The 22196-nt window shown below is 43.1% G+C and overlaps 1 protein-coding gene and 1 long non-coding RNA gene across 3 annotated transcripts; both read left to right on the top strand.

Annotated features, from left to right (window-relative positions):
- Positions 1-1134: 1134 nt before the first annotated feature.
- Positions 1135-9274, top strand: LDL3 (LSD1-like 3). Its single transcript, XM_048681048.2, has 8 exons — positions 1135-3164; positions 3299-3440; positions 3747-6014; positions 6111-6204; positions 6468-6934; positions 7265-7945; positions 8222-8296; positions 8507-9274. The coding sequence occupies exons 1-8, from the start codon at positions 1399-1401 to the stop codon at positions 8570-8572; spliced, it is 5559 nt and encodes a 1852-aa protein (XP_048537005.1). The 5' UTR covers positions 1135-1398; the 3' UTR covers positions 8573-9274.
- Positions 8840-12668, top strand: LOC147966938 (uncharacterized). Of its 2 annotated transcripts, XR_015609118.1 has the most exons (5): positions 8840-8965; positions 10478-10629; positions 10809-10877; positions 10993-11157; positions 12136-12668. It is a non-coding gene; the product is annotated as an uncharacterized LOC147966938 (long non-coding RNA). The 2 variants fall into 2 exon arrangements; XR_015609117.1 differs by lacking the exon at positions 12136-12668 and having other exon boundaries at positions 10993-11421.
- Positions 12669-22196: the final 9528 nt, after the last annotated feature.

Genomic DNA, 22196 nt, shown 5'->3' with positions numbered 1-22196 from the left:
TGAATGTGGTAGTGTTGCAAATATTCAATGAGCCGCACATTATGGCCACTTCTCAACCAATAACCCTCAAGCCATGACCCTCCTTTATTGGCTTTATTTTCATCGAAATGAATATGGTGTTGTTGTTGACTCATGAGGAAAACTTCCCAAAATACACGATGAAGACAAAAACATCCGTTTGTGTGTGTACCGATACATCACTTGGCCAACCATTGTGGGTAGAATGCTAGATGCCCGGGACCACGTTACTATTGTTTCTTTCTCCTCCTTCATATTGACCTTTTCTATCTTTGCCAATAAATGATGATCACTTGTTTACTGATGCATAATTCCAACACCAAAGTGTTAAAAAAAGTAAAGCCCCATGACAAGAGTCTCCTCCGTGCTTTGCCTTGCGCGGCTGGTAGCCAAGAAAATCACAGGACGGATCACAAGTCACTAAATCTCTTGAAATGAGTGTGAATCTCAAATCTTTATATTGAAGAACAATAAAGGGTATGACGGAACACAAATGAGACATGGAGACTTCTAGATTTCTCTGTGGTAGTAGTGCGAATTGTTCATACATGTATGCAGAAAGCTTTGACATCCGCCCGCGCCATGAAGAAAGCAAGCATGCCGATGTAGCGCTGGGCCCATATGAAATCTTGGCGTGTTTCTAGGGTCTGTCAGGTAGGGCCCATATGAGAACTTGGGTGTTAATAGGATTTGTCGGGTACCGTCTTAAATCGAGGATGTCCGCTCGTGGTTGTAACCTTCGGCCTACCTTTTCGTTACCGCCTAGTCACATATAATCCCTATTTATTAATGGGCTTTTACGGTATCTTTACGACACAACAAACCGACTAGTTTGTAGTTTTGGCGCGAAACACCCTACGCAGACCCTAGTCGTCCGACGGTTACCCAGCAAATCGTCTCTCCCGCCTCTGACGCGAGAGAGGAGGCACTACGGCAGCGAAACACGTCCCTCTCCGCCACGAGAGGCCGGACCGGGCATCAACCACACGTCTAATCCGGGCCGTCGGCGGGGGTCTCGACGGCCCGGATTCGCAGATCAGGGAAGGGTTCCACCCTGCGCCGTTGGTATTTCAGCAAACCCATTTTCTAGACCCCTAAAATATTCCCCCCCTTTACTGCTGCCAACATAGTACTGCGGCGACCGACCAAACGTGCCACAAAACCCACACCGCCAGCCAGCCCATCTCCGCCGGCGGCCTCCGGCGCGGCGACCGGCCTCCGCTCCGCTCCGCTCCCACCCCACCCCACCGCCGCCCGCCGCCCCTTCCCCGGTCGCCGTGCCCCGTCGGCACAGGCGCGCCTCGCGAGCCCGTCCCCTGCCCCGTGCCCTGGAGGCCCAAACCCTAGCCGGCGCGGCGGGCGGGCGTGGCGTCAGGGCCGATGGACGACACCCTGGCCAATATACGGAAGAAGCTGAAACGGCTGAAGAAGGGCAAGGACGAGGATGACGCCGTCGACGCCCCTGCGGATCCCGACGGCGGCGAGGCCGTCGCCGTCGCCGCCGGGCCGGAAGATCTGCCGGGCGGCGGCGATGTCGAGGACATGGGCGAGGGCGTCGCCGACGAGGGCGGCGACCTGGAGGCCGTCGCGAATGTGGTTCCTGGGGAGGACGGCTTGAAAGCCCCCGGTGGTGATCTAGGGTTGGGGGATGGCTTGAAAGGTCCCGGCGGTGATTTAGGGTTGGGGGACTCCCTGTCGGTGCTCTTCAGGAAGCCTGGCCGCAAGACTCGGCAGCAGGCCTCGAAGGATGAGGAGGCAGAGGGCGTGGAGGCTGCCGATTCGCAGGCAGAGGAGGCTCTCAATGGCGGATCTGGTGGCCTGGCTTCGGATGAGACTGCCAAGGGCACCAAGAAGAGGCGGAGGCGGCGCACCAAGGCGGAGATGGAGGAGATGAGAGCTGCCCTCGCCGCTGAGAATTACGACAACGCAATGGCAGGCGATGGGTCTCCCAGGAGGAGGTCAAGGGCGAAGCCAAAGGCTGCTTATTCTGATAGGCGTTCTAGGGCTGCCGCCCGTCGAGCCGTTGAAGAAGTGCCCGTTGGAGAATTGGCGGCCCCTGAGCCTCCCCCTGATTTGGAAAGGAAGCCCAATGAGAAAGAAGAGGCTGTGGATAAAGAAGAGGCTGCAGATGATGGTTTATCACTGGGAGAGACGCTTCTGCAAGACGTGGAAACCAGCAGAGTTGTGGAGGGTGGATCTAGAAACTCTTCTGATGGGGCAAGTCATTGTGTCGAAGTTCCAGCAAGGGCTGATAACTGCATTGCCTTAAATCCTTGTTCAGGAGGAGAACCTGCTGAAAAAGCATCTCACAGTGCAGCAAATGCATCCGCTGATGGTGTTTCTGATGCACAGACATGCTCCGAAACCTTGGCAGAGGATATAAATGCCGATGCAGGTTTTTCTCAAGATAAGCCACCTGCACCAACCATCAAAAGGAAACCTGGTCGAAAACCAAAAGAAGCGCCCAAGAAACCTGTTAGAAGGAAGGAGTTGCCTTCGGTTAGTGCTGATGCTAAACCAGTTGAGATAGCAGAAAGTGATGCGTCGTCGAAGCAGCGGCGGCGCAAAAATAAATTTCTCTTGGCAAGGTCTACCGCTGTGCAGTCTAATTCCTCGCTGGACAATAAAGCAGGTAGTACAGGCGACGTTAAATATGGCAATATCAAACCAAATGCAGCTGTGCCAACAGAAGAAAGCTTAGATCAGCCAGCTGCTTATGGGGTTCATGGGTCCCGTGCCGCCAAGGATTCACGTGCCTCTCATAACATGGCAGCATCTGCAAAAGAAATCAATATCATTGACGTGGCAGCGCCATCCAATTTTGAGGACATGGAGAATGCATCAAAGGTGAAACGCCTAACACGGAATACTAGGAAACGTAAACATGGTGACATGGCATACGAGGGAGATGATGATTGGGAAACTCTGATGCATGAGCAGGGGCTGTTCTCAAACCCCTCAGCAGGTTTTGCAGATCAATCTGTCAAACCAAAAGATAAAATTAAAGCGCTGGAAGTTCTTGAGAATCAAGGTGTTGCTGCTGTAAGTGCTGGCCTAATGGCGGAGGCTGTTTCTCCAATGGAAAAGATAAAATTCAAGGATGTCCTGAAGCGGAAGGGTGGCCTTAAGGACTACCTGGAGTGCAGGTACTTTTGATTTTTTTTGTCCTCTAATGTTTGCTACATGCCCTAGTTTCTTTTCGTGACAATAAATTGACTTCACCATGCTTTATGCGATTTACCCTGCATCATGTTACTGACGATTTCTGTATTCACTTCAGGAACATGATCCTAAGTTGCTGGAACAAGGATGTTAAACATCTATTGGATCTTGCCGATTGTGGTCTTTCTAATGCTCCCATGGAAGATGATTCACCACGTCAAACACTTATACGTGACGTGTACTGTTTCTTAGATCAGAATGTAAGTTGCATTGCCTGCTTCGTGACATCTGTGTTATTACTTACATAGATATGCTTAATTTTGATTCACTACAGTAGTGAGCTATTGCTGGGCATTAGCTGCATTTATGATACCTTCTTGAAGACTTGCTGGATAAGCTGTCGAAATATGTGAACCTTTTATTCTTTCCTTTTACCAGTTTCTAGATCTCGGTTTACTACTAATCTTTTTTCCTTGTTCCAGATTGTTGTTTTTAGCTATTATATGTGGTATATGGTAGATTCCAAAATCATCTAAATGCTAACACTTGATTTCATTAATTCATAGGGTTACATAAATGCTGGAATCGCATCAGCCAAGGCGACAAAGGGTCATGGAATTCCTTGTTCCGAGGTTGTGGAAGTAGCCAAGTTAAATGAATTACCTAAAATGGAGCAAGTCAGGGTTGAAGGTGACGTTGTTGCTGTATCTCTCCAGAATAAAGATGATGATTATGGTGCTTTGGGACCTTTGACAGAAGAATCGAAGGAAAATAATGTCCCTGACGCTCATTGCGATGCCCAAGAGTTGATACCTCACTTACAGTCCAAAGAACAGGCATCTGAAGAAAAGAATCTAGATGTATCAACTGAAGGTGGAGATGCATTTCTACCACCGATCAATATTACTTCAGTTGGAAACACTGAAGGCCCCAGTCTCGATAAACCAGAAGCAGCTGTTATCGAACATCCTGGAAACAACTGTGAGGTAAATCATAAAGTTGAATCTGGAGGGCGCTGCAAAAAGATAATCATTGTGGGAGCTGGTCCAGCCGGTTTAACTGCAGCACGCCATTTGCAGCGTCAAGGTTTTGCTGTCACTGTTCTTGAAGCACGTGATAGGATTGGTGGTCGTGTTTATACAGACCGTACATCGCTTTCAGTTCCTGTGGATTTGGGTGCTAGCATTATTACAGGTGTGGAGGCTGATATAGCAACTGAACGAAGGGCTGATCCATCCTCTTTGATTTGTTCTCAGCTTGGTCTTGAACTGACTGTACTGAAAAGTGCTTGCCCTCTCTATGATGTAGTAACTGGCAACAAGGTTCCCGATGAATTGGATGATGAGTTGGAATCTGAATACAACGGCCTTCTTGATGAAATGGAACAACTTTTTGAACAAAATGGTGAAAGTGCACTGGGTTTATCCCTTGAGGATGGGTTGGAATATACTCTTAGGAAGAAACGTGCATCCCATGTTGTTTCTTCTGTGGGACATGATGGTCAGTTAATAAGTATGTCCAATAGAGGAGGTGTAGACATTTCCAAAAGTGCTTCAACAGAAAAGGAGATAGCTCATTGTGGGGAGGATGGTGAGATAGATGTTCTCAGCCCTCTTGAAAGAAGAGTTATGAACTGGCACTTTGCACATTTAGAGTACGGTTGTGCTGCAATGCTCAAATCTGTCTCTCTTCCGTACTGGAACCAAGATGATGTGTATGGAGGGTTCGGAGGACCTCATTGCATGATTAAAGGTGGTTATGGTGCTGTTCTTGAGAGCCTTGCAGAAGGACTTGATGTTCAGTTAAATCATGTTGTAACCGAAGTAATGTACAGGCCTGAGGAGTCAGATGCTAGTGGCATCAATGGGAAAACTGTTAAAGTTTCCACTTCGAATGGAGCTGAATTTGTGGGAGATGCTGTGTTGATCACTGTTCCTCTTGGGTGCTTGAAAGCACATGCAATCAAATTTTCTCCTTCCTTGCCGGACTGGAAAACATCTTCCATTGACAGGCTTGGATTTGGTGTTCTAAATAAAATAGTATTGGAGTTTCCTGAGGTCTTTTGGGATGAAAATGTGGATTATTTTGGTGCAACTGCGGAACAAACAGATTTAAGGGGACAATGCTTTATGTTTTGGAATCTCAAAAAGACAGTCGGCGCACCAGTTATAATAGCTCTACTTGTTGGGAAGGCTGCTATAGATGGACAGAGTATCAGTTCTGATGCTCATGTTAGCCATGCTATGGTGGTTCTCCGTAAGCTCTTTACGGATGCTGCTGTACCAGATCCAGTGGCATCAGTTGTCACAAATTGGGGCCTTGATCCTTTTAGTAGAGGTGCTTACTCTTATGTTGCAGTAGGAGCATCAGGTCAAGATTATGACATCATAGGACGGCCAGTTGCAAACTGTTTATTTTTTGCTGGGGAAGCAACATGCAAAGAGCATCCAGATACTGTTGGTGGTGCAATTTTAAGTGGTCTTCGAGAAGCAGTTCGGATTATTGACTTGGTACACAGTGGTAAGGATTATGTGGCTGAGGTGGAAGCTCTACAAACATACCAAGTGCAGTCAGATAGTGAAAGAAATGAAGTCAGAGACATGTCAAATAGACTTGAAGCACGTGAACTGTCAACTGCTCTATGCAAAAACTCATCTGATGCATCATATGCAGTAGCTAGCAAGGAATCTGTACTGCAAGAAATGTTTTTCAGTGCGAACACTACACCAGGGCGCCTACATTTGGCCAAGGAGCTACTGAAACTCCCTCCAGATGCTCTTAAATCATTCGCTGGGTCTAAAGAAGGGCTAACTAAACTGAACTCTTGGATACTTGTAAGTTGATTCTCTAGTAAACTTATTATTTACAGCAGGATAAACATAGCTTCTCTTACATTCAACTCTTTGGCTCGTGCATTTAATTTCTGGCAGGATTCACTGGGAAAAAATGCAACTCAACTGTTGCGGCATTGTGTACGCTTGCTTTTGCTTGTTTCGACCGATCTGGTAGCTGTTCGCTTGTCTGGTATGCATCACTCCAATCCCTTTACTATTTGTTAGATAATTCCTGTTCCTCTGTGTGGTCCCTTTCTCGTTGCTCCGATGCTAGGCTGTTTTGATGAGGGGGATTTGTTACTTTACTCAATAGCTTCTGTTTAGGCAATGAGAATAGAGCTTATTAAAAAGAAAAATAGGAAGCAAATGTTGGCACCAATGAGAATAGAGCTTATTTATGCAATGTCAGTATAGAGCACATGCCTCATTCTCTTCAATCTGAACTTTGTACAGGAATTGGGAGGACTGTAAAGGAAAAGGTCTGTGTGCATACTAGTCGAGATATTCGTGCCATAGCTCGCCAGTTGGTCAGTATGTGGATAGAAGTTTTCCGTAAAGAAAAGGCTAGCAACGGTGCTCTCAAAATGCTGCGCCGATTGCCATCAGTTGAATCGAGCAAGACTAGGAGTAAGGATCTACATTCAGGAATGCGCACTTCGCATGTGCCAAATGAAGCAGGTGCACAGCGTGTAAGATCTGCTGGGAGCCATTCACCTCACAGAACTGGCAAGAAGCCTGACAAGATTGTGAAATTATCTAGTATAATGGCTACAAAATCTGATGGCTGCTCACTTCGTTCCCAGAAGCAACACCATGATCCGGAACCCAAGGCTGATCAAGGCATGGTTATGTCTGAGGAAGAAGCTGCTGTATTTGCTGCTGCGGAGGCTGCTCGAGTTGCTGCCATAGCAGCTGCACAGGTTCGTCAGTAACACTTTCTTATTCAGTTTCTGAATGTTGAACTTATAAATAAAATCAGACAAGTGTAATTGATGGAGATACGTATGTTGGTCATTATAAAAATATGAGGTATTCAGCAGTTGTAGTTTGAAACAGAATTCAGAGTGCCATATACAGAACTTCTACTTTCTGATGGTGGATCCAGGATAAGGAAACCTTTTTCTGTCCAATATAATGAAATGTACATTTAAAACTGCATGAATACAAATATAAATGGAATACCGTCGTATATCTTATTGGCTTGTTGGTTGCTGCTGTACATATTTTTTAGACTTTTCATTTCTTTGCAGGCATATGCATCCGCAGAGGCAGTGATAAGTAAGCCTCGGGAGCTCCCAAAGATACCATCATTTGGAGATTTTGCAAGGCGTGATCATCATTTGGACGAATCTGATACAAGAAAGAAAATGACAAGTGACAAGCATGGGAGACTTGAATGCATATCGGAGATTGATTCCAGGAATGGCAAAACTAAGAACTCATCAGCTGAGCACGCCAATTGTCCTGATGTTGACAGCTCGAAAATGACTGTTGATAACTGTACCCAGAGGAGCTATTCAAACGAGAAAGCCTGCCTAATTAATATTAAGGACAATTCTGCAGAGAGTGGAGCTGTAGACAGTCGTTTTACTAGGGCATGGGTTGATACTGATGCAGTCTCCATTGATGGTGTCAAACATCCCATAGCCATTGAGAGGTGGCAAGCACAAGCAATGGAAGCAGATAAAGAATTCTACAGTCGGATACGCATACCCATGGAGGAAGGTTCAGGTAGCCAAAAGCAGACATGCAAAAGTTCTGCCTCGCAGGTTGCGGAAAGCAAACCTGCATCAGAAGGACAATCCCGAGGTGTAGAACATATAAAACAGGGGCTGATAGCTTTCATTAGCACACTACTGATGCCACTGTACAAAAGTAAAAAGATCGACAGGGAGGCATACAAGACAATGATGCGGAAAGCTGTCACAAAGGTATCTTACACACCCTTTCTGAACTGGTATAGTATTAGAAATATCAACTTGAATAATTACCTCATGTTTTTGGTTATAATAATGTCAGGGGTGTTGAACTGTAGATATATACATTAGAATGTTTGTTTTCCTTGTAATACCATCTGTGTTGCTCTATTTTGTTAGCCTTATTTCCATTAGCCTTTTTCTGCTTGTTCCGATTTACTGCATAGTGCATTAGGTCATGTAGTGTAAGTAATAGTACTGACTGCTGTATGCTTGCTCTGGTCTCAACAGATAATTGATGCATGCACCGAGGGAGAGAAGCTGATGACTGCCAATGAATTTCTTGATTTTAGAAGGAAAACTAAGGTGCGTGCAAGATTAATCCGTAGCAAGTTTTTTCAGACTCTACCTTACTGATTTTTCAGGGTTTTCTATCAATCAAATTAAATGCCAGATAAGGATTCTGTTCCTTCATCGTAGTATTTTCTGTATAATATATTTGTTTATTTTAAATGCAGAAAACTTGCTGTTGCTTCTTTATAAGTTTTAACCCTTGGTGTGTTGCAAATAATGCAGATTCAAACATTTGTGGATAAGTTGGTCGAGAGGCATTGGCATGTGGCTCCAGCCCCCAAATCATAGCATTTACATATATAGGAAGCTGTTACATCTGGAGAAGCAAATTTCACCTTGCAGACTGCTGTCGCTCATCAGGCATTGGCTCCATGGGACCTAAAAGAAGCAGACATGGTTTCACAAGCCTTGGGGGCAAAACCGAACCATGAACCAGATTGACACATTCATCCTTGTATTGAAGTTGATATCACCTCCATCATCATCATCATCGTTGCAATGGCTTCCTAGACCTCTGTGCACTCAGACAAACATGGCTGCGCATGCAGTGAACTTGTGTGATGAGTTGAACTCTATGGCTTGTACCGAAGTGGCATATGAAGATCTGGGATGAATTCAAGCATTCCGCATGGTCTCAACATGCAAGGGTGGCTCGAATGTATCCCTGGACAGTAGTTTTAGGTCAGCGTAGCAGAACCCATGTTGTTGTTTGTTCAGAGAAAACTGACACCAGACTAGACCCCATCTTTTCTCCGTTTGTTGTACAGACCATAGCTCCGTATCCTGTTCCTAGCAATCACCTAACTCATAGTCGGTCGTGTTAAAAGTCGTCGCGGTTTGGCGGAGATGGTTGGCATCTGCAGGTTGCTGCAGCCCTCTGTATATCCCCCAGCTGCTTATACTGGTCACCATTTATGACTGCTAAGTGCCAGAAGGTGCCAAAAGAAGTTATGATTTTCCTCCAAAAGGATTTTGTTTTTTCCTCCCTAATGTTGTGTTGTTTCCCATCTGGTTCTTGCTGAGTTTTGTCTTTATTTTTACTGTCATATATGTTTTTGTTTTGCCATTATTATGCTTTTGCCTTTTTTCCATTGCGCTTTTTCCGGGAGGATTTTGTTTCTTTCTGCCCTATGTATGTATGTTGTGTTTCCCAGCTGGTACTTGTAAGTTGTGCCTGTGTTTCTACGCCATGTGAGAGTGGCATCATGTTCGAATATGGTTGCCTTTCCCATTGTTGTCATTTCTTTCCTAGAGAGAGTGCAGCAGCATGTTTCTTACTTTGTGCTATTGTCTTATTTTCTCCTCCAGATGTTTGTTGTGGTAATCAGCATGTCTTTGTTTTCCATGTTATCAATCATTTTCTTTCCTGCATGACTTGTTCATGTTTTTGTCTATGTAATGCTTACTCATGGATCATTCTTTCGTGCAATAGCCTCATTGACAATACCCCTGCAGGATAATACTTTGGAACCGGCGACCTCTGGTCTCGGTGTTATCGGACGAAACCTGTGCCGCTCCCTGGCTGTAGCAGGGGTATCGAGTTAAGAGATGGCTTCACCTTGTTGGTCTATCCTTTTAGTGTTGTTTCGCAGCTTCGAGTTTTCTCTGTATTCTCACGCCATGGCAGAGTTGGTATCATGCTCAGATATGTCTTTTTCCGTCCCATTATTATGTTTTTGCCTATTTCCATGCTTCAGTTACTTCCATGTCATACCTGCCTTTTGTATATTTACACGTGTCACTTATTTCAATGTCATACTTGCCTTTTTGTACATGCAATTAATGCTTTTAATTATCTCTGGTCTCGGTGTCATTGCATGAAACCTGTGCTGCTTGCTCCCTGGCCGTAGCTGGGGTGTCGAGTTGAGATAGATGGCTTTACCTCGTTGGCCTATCTTTTTGTGTTGTCGCAGCTTTGATTTTTCTCTGTATTTTCACGTCATGGCAGAGTGGGTATCATGTTCAGATATGTTTTTTCTTTTCTTTTCTTTCTATTGTTATGTTTTTGTGTATTTCCATGCTTCAGTTACTGCCATGTCATACCTGTCTTTTTTGTCCATATCCATGCGATATCTATTTTTCCATGTGCCTTTTGTGTGTGTGTATATATATATATCTATCTAATTAATGCTTTTAATTATCTACCATTCTTTCCTGCATAACTTGACTCCTACTCTGGCAATGCCTCTGCAGGACAATATATTTTGCTGGTTCCAGCGCCATCACATCAAACTTGTGCCGCTGCTTCCTGGCTGCCTGTAGCACGGGCATGGAGCAACAAGAGTTGGCTTCACTTTGCCGGCCTATTTTTCTGCCCCCTCCGATGGAGATGCCGAATCATCAAGGTACACACATGACACATCCCTGTTACGTAATATTGAGTACAAAACCCACCTTCCGATTTCGAATTACTCTGCAAGTGCTGTCACCTTCCTTCCATGAGTTTATCCAAGCATGTGTTGCTGCCTACTTGTATTTCCTTGATCGCTGATATCGATATCTGGATGTCGCTGTTGTCTTTCAGGAATTCAGACGCTGTCTTCTGCTGTGATGATCCATATCCATATCCATATCAGGAGGATTCCAGACAGAGGTAATGTCGAATACTCTGCCGGCCTCTTAACCTGAGCCCTTCTATCATTAGCGCAGCTGACATTTGTGGACCTAGAACAGAGTAGTATTCTCACAGAGCATGTGTGCCATGGCAGAAAACCCAGCCCCAAGACCTTGAATGAATTACCTTGGATGAGCCGCTGGGCGCTGGGACGGAGGCGATGGAGCTGTGCATAGCATTGTCCATGGCAGGATGAGCCTACCTGGGCACACGCCCTGCCTTGGTGGAAAAGTAAATGAGGCCTCGGATGGAGTACAAAGTATGTATATGTTGGTGCCTTTCAGTTTTACTCTCCTGTAAACCGAACTTTTATGGGAAAAATTACCGAGTTCCGTGGATATGTTTGAAAAAAAAGGGTGCTTGTTTAGCTGAAGAGATTGCTCTGTTGTGGTAAAAGAACTGCAAAAACAGAAAAGGACATGATTATTATACGTCTAACCAGTTTTGTGCTGCTGTAGCCACAAACACACAATATTGTTTTTTGAGGAGCACAAATACACAACTATGTATTTATTTTTGGGTACGCAAATATGTAACTGGAAATGTGGCAGATTTTTATTTTAGACAAAGAAGGTACGATAGAAATAATGTTCTACAAATGTCGGTTGCCTCCGGCGGAAACAAGCCCACCCCACGTGGGTCTAGCCTAAGTACATGACCTGTATAAGGCCTGCCTTTTCTCACATATTCCTTTTCCTTTGATGGTTTATATATCTCACATAGAGTTGCCCCTCAAAAAGATGAAATAAATCTCACATAGAGTTAAGCTAGCGCAAACCACTTCTGGCTTCTTGTCTATGGACTGATATCGATTCTACCCACTTTGACCCTCCTTTTGGGAGTAGCAATAGAGGTACTCGTAATTGTGTGGTTAGAAAGAGAAATATCTGTGTCTTTTGGGAGTAGCAATAGAGGTACTCGTAATTGTGTGGTTAGAAAGAGAAATATCTGTGTCGATACAACAACGTATTGGTCCTGAATATGCTGGTGCTGGCCCCCCCGGGCTTGCTTCAAGCTATAGCAGGTGGGACTAAGCTATTTTTCAAAGAAGATATTCTGCCATCCCGAGAAGATATTTCTTTATTTAGCATTGGACCCTCTATAACAGTCATATCAGTTTTATTAAGTTTTTTAGTTATCCCTTTGGGATATCATTTTGTTTTAGCCGATCTTAGTATTGGTGTTTTTTTATGGATTGCCATTTCAAGTATAGCTCCTATTGGTCTTCTTATGGCAGGATATAGTCATTTGGAAGCTAAATATGGATTACACAAGACAAACTAATTGCGATATTTGGCTTCTTGTTGTCGATGTTCCTGATTTTTGGCTTGTTTACCCACAAGACATATACTGATGCAAACAACAGAAGCCCCGGTTATGCATGTCCAACACCGCCATGCAGTAGCAGCATCTCTTGAGCCCATCCAACAAGAGAGTGTGGCTGTGTGTCCCAACGTCTGCTAGCGAAGCATCTGCGACGCACTCACAGTCACAGAGCTCACGAAGCGATCTTCGAGACTTGTGTTGGCCACTGAATCTTGTGTAAATGTTCATGCATTCGTTGTACTAGTGTCTCCTCTGTTTTCAGTTTCTTCTCTCAAAACTCTGAAGCGGCCATCACTGTGTGTGTGTGTGTGTCCACAGAAACACGGAGAGCGAGAGAAACTCCAAGGGTCTGAGCCTACACAGCTGTTCCTTAGCTTTCTCGCAATGGCAGTGCTTGTCCTAGTAGAAACAAGCAGAAACTCAAAACACATCCATTACAGCCTGCTACCCAAGCAGAAACTAAAGAGTAGCCAGCATGCTCATTTGCTACTGCAACTTAATTGATGATTGTTAACATCAAACTTTAACAGCAATATATATATATATATAGCAGTCGTATATTGAACCCTGAACAACTGCGATCAGATATAACAGCATCCAAATCGTTGATAAAAATAAGAGGAACTCATCAAGTGTTCAGTTCAGGAACCTATAACAGGTGCACACATATGACTTCAGAAATCACTAACCAATAATGCAACTGTCAGCACCTCACATGTGTACTAATCTCTAACCGAAGGCAGTTTTTACCCATTCAGAATGACTGCAGGAATTAATCTGGTCTCGATCTGGTTGCCAACAGCATTGATCAGCCAGAACACTCAAGTGCCCAATTGGCCAGTACTGATCTGGTATGTTGCCACTGCAAATGATTAACAGATGAAGTGTAAAGTCAAGAGTTTAATTGCCAGTAATACATACCAGGTGGCAGGCGTATACTAAGATGTAAACAACCATAATCAGGCGATATATAACAGCGTCCAAATTATCGAGAGAACTAATGAGAAGAAGCAGAGCTTATCAAGTGTTTAGTCCAACAAAGAGCATGGGGACTTGGCAAAGAGCATCACAACAAGAGAATGATGGCTAGAAATGGTCACCCGATAATATCAAACCATCGACACGGATGACTGATTATTACAGACAAATGCAGTACAGTAGCAGTCTTAACCAATTCTACAATTTTGTATCATTATCCATGGTACATTATGCGACGGAGAGAATACAGTGAACCGGTGTATCATAAAAGAGAAATGAATCGTGCTAGACACTATATTAAACTTCAGAATCAGCCATCCGGACGACGAGCAGAAGCAACCCACCCTTCTAGTAATACCTTATCCAACGGAGAGAATACATTGTTCTAGTGTATCATAAAATGGAGATGAATCGAGCTAACACTGTTAAACTTCAGAAACATGCAGCAACTCCCCGGTTATTGCCTTGTTTACTCAACATATCTCAAAGAGTAGACCAGGGCGGTTGGGATGTGTGCTGTCTCCTCTCTCCATGGCAGTCTTCACGGCTTCAACAATGCCATCATCACCCTCAATACCAATGCATTTGACACTATTGAGGCAAGGGAGGTTTTCAATTCCAAAGCCCAAAGAGTTGGCTTCAACTATGCGAATATAATTAAGCTCTAGTTTTTCTAGCTTCGGCATGGACCCTGTCCCAAACATCAGATCTACTGGCTGAAAACATCGGGAATAAATAAAAATCTTCAAGAATCGCAACCCAACTTCACCACTGAATTTGAGCTTTCCGTTTGCCTCTGTCTTCCACCAGATGCAGAACGAGCAGACTGGGTAAAGCCCCAAGGATACATGAAGCTAAATATGGAATCATAACGTGGAGCCAAATATGGCAATTAGTTTGGATTGCTTACCAGATGTGTCACGTGGTGCTAAATATGGATTACACAAGACAGACAAAACAAGTTTAGCATGGGTATCTCGGCAATTCGGGCCCTGATGCAGAATCAAAGTTTAGTCTCATGGGTAGAAAAGAAAAGTATTTTTGTTTTCAAACCAGCGAGTATGCGGATACACCATCAATCTATTTTCTGCTCTAACGTATCCTCATAACTTGAGTGATTTTATCTTGTTATTCTGAGTAAAGAGAGTTTTCGAATACTACCTACCAAAAAAGAGTTTCCAAATATGGGTCCACTACATAAAAAATCTGATCTTCCTGAAACGTGCAACAACTCTGAAGCTCGATTGGTTTGTAGGCGGGAGACTATGAGGCCCTGTTTCATAGTTTTTCTTTCCGGTACCATTACACAGGTTGCACCTCACTCTGTTCATTTGAAAACCGAATCGAAAAACCATACCAAAAATCAACCGAACCGAACCAATTTTATGATTTTTATGGTTTATGGTTTCCATATGGTATGAACTTTTCATACCGATTTGAACTTTGATTTTTATGGTATATATCGAAAAACCGAACGGTTAACCGAATAAACCAAATAAAAAATAAAATTATATTTCTTGAGATGAACAACCATACAAGTTGTCATTTTCTTGTACATGAGTCAAATTCACTACTAAGCACGTAAATTTCTCTTGTAACATAGTCATTTTTGTCTTTTTAAAATGCTAAGCACGTCCATTAACCATCAACACATGAATCAATGCATGCATCTATACTTATATATTTAGTTATATACTATTTGTGTAAAATAGTATGTGTTTTGAGTAATAAATTTGTAAATTATTATTACGTCATTTTTAAATTCGCGTCAACTTTGGTTTTTATGGTATATACTGAAACCATACCGAAATAATTTGATATATACCAAAACCAAATCGTATTTTAATTTCATACCATATTTTCCGAAGTATTAATACCATACAAACCGAAAAATCGTATAAACCAAACCATACGGAATAAACCGAACGCATAGGGTGATTGCACCTGCCCATATACGGACCTTTCTTACGATATTTCAAATTCATATTTGTAGTAATAAAGGGGCCTTCCCTACAAAAAATGTAGTAAAGGGGGCACATGCCCTCCCTCTAAATATTTAAATCTAAGATTTTAACTGTACCGTCGGGACAGCGTATGGTTTTCCGTCACAGCATCATCATCGTATCAAACAGCGGAGTCACCGTATATAACTGTTCCATGCTACATACCCGGCCCCTCCCCTCAAAGATCGCATTCAAGACAGGGTGCAACACGTCCTAGTTCTATTGGTAAGCTTAGCGGGAGCAGGCGAGCTCGTCCGCTACTTCGTTGCTTTCCCCTTGGGCTTTCAATAAAGATAAATTGCTTTCCTAACATGGTATTAGAGTCTAGGTTATTTTTTTTCTCGCACACCGCAACTCGTGCTCGTATCGATCGGTTTCGTATCGATCTCGTATTTTTCCTCGCTCCTATCTCCTCGCCGACGTGATCTGCTCATGTCTGGCTGCTGCTAGCTTTTATGCTAGCTCATCTCCTTCTGGTCGCACCGATCTGTTGTCCTCCAGTCGGATCCCGCCGTCGGCCGCCGTCTGTCGTGATCTCCAGTCGGATTCCGCCGCCGGCCGCCGTTGTTCCGCCGCTAGCAGATCGCGGTGCCTCGTCTTCTACAGGATTAGGCAGTGGACGAGGATCTCCCATTGGTTGACTGCCTCCATTAACTTTGTTGGGTGGCTAGTACGGGTGCTACGAGCCACGTTCACGCGAGGGCCCTGATCTCGTGTGCGTGTTTGTCTCTTCCGCCTGCAGCTAGCTTTCCTACTGATGCTGTTAGGTTGCTCCTACAAACCACGTGAGGGTATGTTCTGCTTGTTTGTTTGCGTATTCCGTCGCTGGCCGCGGTGTTGCTTCCATCTAAGGCTGATTTACTGATACGTTCATTTTGCATCATGCTTTTATATCGATATTTACTGCATTATGGGCTGTTATTATACATTATGTCACAATACTTATGTCTATTTTCTCTTATTTTACAAGGTTTGCATGAAGAGGGAGAATGCCGGCAGCTGGAATTCTGGGCTGAAAAAGAAGCAAATATTAGAGACCTATTCTGCACATCTCCAAAAGTCCTGAAACTTCACGGGAACACGTTTCAGAATATATAAAAAATATTGGGCGAAAGAAGTACCAGAGGGGGGCCACCCACCGTCCACGAGGGTGGGGGCGCGCCCAGGCCCTACCCCCTGGGCAAGCCCCCTGCCTCGTGGGCCCCCTGGTGGCCCTCCGATGCCCATCTTCTTCTATATGAGGCCTTTTGTCCGAGGAAAAATGATAAGCAAGCTTTGGTGAAGAAACTCCGCCGCCACGAGGCGGAACCTTGGCGGAACCAATCTAGGGCTCCGGTGGAGCTGTTCTGCCTGGGAAACTTCCCTTCGGGAGGGGGAAATCATCACCATCGTCATCACCAACGATCCTCTCATCGGGAGGGGGTCAATCTCCAGCAACATCTTCACCAGCACCATCTCATGTCAAACCCTAGTTCATCTCTTGTATCCAATCTTTGTATCTAAATCTCAGATTGGTACATGTGGGTTGCTAGTTGATGCTAGTTGGTTTACTTGGTGGAAGATCATATGTTCAGATCCATTATGCATATTAATACCCCTCTGATTATGAACATGAATATGCTTTGTGAGTAGTTACGTTTGTTTCTGAGGACATGGGAGAAGTCTTGCTATAAGTAGTCATGTGAATTTGGTATTCGTTCGATATTTTGATGAGATGTATGCTGTCATCCCTCTAGTGATGTCATGTGAACGTCGACTACATGACACCCATTGTTTGGGCCTAGAGGGAGGCATTGGGAAGTAATAAGTAGATGATGGGTTGCTATAGTGACAGAAGCTTAAACCCTAGTTTATGCGTTGCTTCGTAAGGGGATGATTTGGATCCATATGTTTCATGCTATGGTTAGGTTTACCTTAATACTTCTGTTGTAGTTGCGGATGCTTGCAATAGGGTTAATCATAAGTGGGATGCTTGTCCAAGTAAGGGCAGTATCCAAGCACTGGTCCACCCACATATCAAATTATCAAAGTACCGAACGTGAATCATATGAACGTGATGAAAACTAGCTTGATGATAATTCCCATGTGTCCTCGGGAGCGCTTTCCTTCATATAAGAGTTTGTCCAGGCTTGTCCTTTGCTACAGAAAGGATTGGGCCATCTTGTTGCACCTTATTTACTTTTATTGCTTGCTACTCGTTACAAATTACCTTATCACAAAACTATTTCTTACCGACAATTTCAGTGCTTGCAGAGAATACCTTACTGAAAACTGCTTATCATTTCCTTCTGCTCCTCGTTGGGTTCGACACTCTTACTTATCAAAAAGGCTATGATAGACCCCCTACACTTGTGGGTCATCAAGACTCTTTTCTGGCGCCGTTGCCAGGGAGTGAAGTGCCTTTGGTAGGTGGAATTTGGTAAGGAAAAATTTATATAGTGTGCTGAAATTTACTGTCACTTGTTACTATGGAACATAATCCTTTGAGGGGCTTGTTCGGGGTATCTTAACCCCGACCAGTAGAGCAAAGAGTTGCTCCTCAACCTACTGAACCTACTGAACCTACTGAACCTACTGAAAATGTTTACTTTGAAATTCCTTCGGGTATGATAGAGAAACTGCTAGCTAATCCTTTTGCAGGAGATGGAACATTGCAGATTTACACTTAATCTATGTGGATGAAGTTTGTGAATTATTTAAGCATGCAGGTATGCCCGAGGATGTTATCAAGAAGAAGGTCTTCCCTTTATCTTTGAAGGAAGAGGCATTGACATGGTATAGGCTATGTGATGATATGGGATCATGGGACTATAAGCGATTGAAATTGGAATTTCATCATAAGTTTTATCCTATGCATCTTGTTCATCGTGATCATAATTATATATATAATTTTTGGCCTCGCGAAGGAGAAAGAATCTCTCAAGCTTGGGGGAGGCTTAAGTCAATGTTATATTCAGGCCCCAATTATGAGCTCACAAGAGAAATGATTATTCAAAATTTTTATACTTGGCTTTCTCTCGGTAATCGCTCCATGCTCGATACTTCTTGTACTGGATCTTTTATGATGAAGACTATTGAATTCAAATGAGATTTATTGGAAAGAATTAAACGCAACTCTGAAGACCGGGGCCTCGACGAAGGTAAGGAGTCAGGTATAACACCTAAATTTGATTGTGTTAAATCTTTTATGAATACCGATGCTTTCTGTGAATTTAGCACTAAATATGGACTTGACTCTGAGATAGTGGCTTCTTTTTGTGAATCATTTGCTACTCATGTTGATCTCCCTAAGGAGAAGTGGTTTAAATATAATCCTCCCATTGAAGTAAAAGCAGTTGCACCTATTAAAGTTGAAGAAAAGACTATCACTTATGATGATCCTGTTGTTCCTGCTGCTTATGTTGACAAACCACCTTTCCCTGTTAGAATAAAGAATCATGCCAAAGCTTCAACTGTGGTTAACAAAAGTAATATTAAGACACCTAAACCCCCTGAGCAAATTAAAGTTGAACCTAAAATTGCTATGGTTAAAGATCTCTTGGCCAATAATATTGATGAGCATGTTATTTACTTCTGCAACGAAGCTGCTAGAATTGCTAGACCTGATGCTAAAAATAAACATAGACCTATTGTAGGCATGCCTGTTATTTCTGTTAAAATAGGAGATCATTGTTATCATGGCTTATGTGATATGGGTGCTAGTGCAAGTGCAATACCTCATTCCTTATACAAAGAAATTATGCATGATATTGCACCTGCTGAGATAGAAGAGATTGATGTTACTATTAAACTTGCCAATAGAGATACTATTTCACCGATTGGGATTGTTAGAGATGTTGAAGTCTTGTGCGGGAAAGTTAAATATCCTGCTGATTTTCTTGTTCTCGGTTCCCCACAAGATGACTTCTGTCCCATTATATTTGGTAGACCCTTCTTGAATACTGTTAATGCTAAGATAGACTGCAATAAGGATATTGTTTCTGTTGGTTTAGGGGATATGTCTCATGAGTTTAATTTTGCTAAATTTCGTAGACAACCCCATGATAAAGAATTGCCTAGTAAAGATGAAATTATTGGTCTTGCTTCTATTGCCGTGCCTCCCACTGATCCTTTAGAACAATATTTGCTAGACCATGAAAACGATATGTTTATGAATGAAAGAAGGGAAATAGATGAAGTATTCTTTAAACAAGGACCTATTTTAAAACACAACTTGCCTGTCGAGATTTTAGGGGATCCTCCTCCACCCAAGGGTGATCCCGTGTTTGAGCTTAAACCATTGCCTGATACTCTTAAATATGCTTACCTTGATGAAAAAAAGATATATCCTGTTATTATTAGTGCTAAACTTTCAGAGCATGAAGAAGAGAGATTATTGAAAACTCTGAAGAAGCACAGTGCTGCTATTGGATATACTCTTGATGATCTTAAAGGCATTAGTCCCACTCTATGTCAACACAAAATAAATTTGGAGAAAGACGCCAAACCAGTTATTGATCACCAATGACGGCTAAATCCTAAGATGAAAGAAGTGGTAAGAAAGGAAATATTAAAGCTCCTTGAAGCAGGTATAATTTATCCCGTTGCTGATAGTCAGTGGGCAAGCCCTGTCCATTGTGTCCCTAAGAAGGGAGGTATTATTGTCGTTCCTAATGATAAAGATGAATTGATTCCGCAAAGAATTATTACAGGTTATAGGATGGTAATTGATTTCCGCAATTTAAATAAAGCTACTAAAAAGATCATTATCCCTTGCCTTTTATTGATCAAATGCAAGAAAGATTATCCAAACATACACATTTTTGATTTCTAGATGGTTACTCTGGTTTCTCTCAAATACCTGTGTCAGCTAATGATCAAGAAAAGACTACTTTTACTTGCCCTTTCGGTATCTTTGCTTATAAACGTATGCCTTTTGGTTTATGTAATGCACCTGCTACCTTTCAAAGATGCATGATGGCTATATTCTCTGACTTTTGTGAAAAGATATGTGAAGTTTTCATGGATGATTTCTCTGTTTATGGATCCTCTTTTCATGATTGCTTGAGCAACCTTGATCGAGTTTTGCAGAGATGTGAAGAAACTAACCTTGTCTTGAATTGGGAGAAGTGCCACTTTATGGTTAATGAAGGTATTGTCTTGGGGCATAAAATTTCTGAAAGAGGTATTGAAGTTGACAAAGCTAAAGTTGATGCTATTGAAAAGATGCCGTGTCCCAAGGACATCAAAGGTATAAGAAGTTTCCTTGGTCATGCCGGTTTTTATAGGAGGTTCATTAAGGACTTCTCAAAAATTTCCCGGCCTCTGACTAACCTATTACAAAAAGATATTCCTTTTGTCTTTGATGATGATTGTGTAGAAGCATTTGAAATACTTAAGAAAGCCTTGATTCTGCTACTATTGTTCAGCCACCTGATTGGAATTTACCCTTTGAAATCATGTGTGATGCTAGTGACTATGCTGTAGGTGCTATTCTAGGACAAAAGTTGATAAAAAATTAAATGTTATTCAATATGCTAGTAAAACTCTAGACAATGCCCAGAGAAATTATGCTACTACTGAAAAAGAATTCTTAGTAGTTGTATTTGCTTGTGATAAGTTTAGACCTTATATTGTTGATTCTAAAGTAACTATTCATACTGATCATGCTGCTATTAAATACCTCATGGAAAAGAAAGATGCTAAACCTAGACTTATTAGCTGGGTTCTCTCGCTACAAGAATTTGATTAGCATATTATTGATAGAAAGGGAGCTGAGAATCCCGTTGCAGACAACTTGTCTAAGTTAGAGAATGTTCTTGATGACCCACTACCTATTCATGATAGCTTTCCTGATGAACAATTAAATGTCATAAATGCTTCTCGTACTGATCCATGGTATGCTGATTATGCTAATTACATTGTTGCTAAATTTATACCACCTAGTTTCACATACCATGTAACACCCTCGATGCGACTATATCTCCCACGTGTCGAGGCATGAGTTAGAGGCATAATCGCATTGAAGGCATATGTCGCAAGTTAGGCAATCTTCACAACATCCCATGTAATATAGATAATAAAAGGGGAGATAACATAGTTGGCTTACACTCGCCATGTCAATCAAGTACATAAATAGCATTACATCATTCAAACACTCATGGCCCGACTACGACGCCAAAATAAAAGACAACCCAACATGCGACACGGTCCCGATCACCCCAACTGGGCACCACTACTGATCATCAGGAAAAGAAACATAGTATCGCTGAGAGTCCTCGTCGAACTCCCACTTGAGCTCAAGCGCGCCATCTGGAGCTGTATCATCAGGCCCTGCATCTGGTGTAATAGTAATCTGTGAGTCACAGGGACTCAGCAATCTCGCACCCTCGCGATCAAGACTATTTAAGCTTAATAGGGAAGGCAAAGTCAATATATGTGGAGCTGCAGCAAGCGACTAGCATATAAGGTGGCTAACCTATTCGCAAAAGAGAGCGAGAAGAGAAGGCAAAGCGCGAACGCATAACTAAAGAGGGCAATCCTGCGGCAAACATTACTCCAACACCGTGTCCACTTCCCGGACTCCGCCGAGAAGAGGCCATCACGGTAACTCACACAGTTGATTCATTTTAATTAAGTTAATGTTTAAGTTATCTACAACTGGACATTAACAAATTCCCATCTGCCCATAACCGCGGGCACGGCTTTCAAAAGTTCAAATCCCTGCAGGGGAGTCCCAACTTAGCCCATGACAAGCTCTCACGGTCAACGAAGGAATAGACCTCCTCCCGAGATGTTCCGATCAGACTCGGTATCTCGGTTCTTCAAGACATTTCGACAGGTTAAAACAAGACCAGCAACACCGCCCGAATGTGCTGACAAATCCCGATAGGAGCTGCACATATCTCTTTCTCAGGGCACACTCAGATTGTCCAAACTTCCGGTAGGCCAGCCCAGAGTTGCCCTTGGTAGCCACCGATGGCTGACGGGTTGGACCAACACTCAGAGGAGC

Source organism: Triticum urartu, chromosome 6A, assembly GCF_056163025.1.
Source record: "Triticum urartu cultivar PI428250 chromosome 6A, HENAU_Tu73, whole genome shotgun sequence".
NCBI lineage: Eukaryota > Viridiplantae > Streptophyta > Magnoliopsida > Poales > Poaceae > Triticum > Triticum urartu.
The sequence above is the reverse complement of the archived record's forward strand: the minus strand, read 5'-3'. Positions and strand labels throughout refer to the sequence as shown.

Bases quoted from the DNA above. Each gene is read 5' to 3' on its own strand.
- LDL3 (XM_048681048.2), top strand. From the start codon at position 1,399: ATGGACGACACCCTGGCCAATATACGGAAGAAGCTGAAACGGCTGAAG. The intron at 3,441-3,746 runs GTAAGTTGCATT...ATTAATTCATAG, and splicing joins ACTGTTTCTTAGATCAGAAT to GGTTACATAAATGCTGGAAT. The intron at 6,015-6,110 runs GTAAGTTGATTC...AATTTCTGGCAG, and splicing joins AACTGAACTCTTGGATACTT to GATTCACTGGGAAAAAATGC.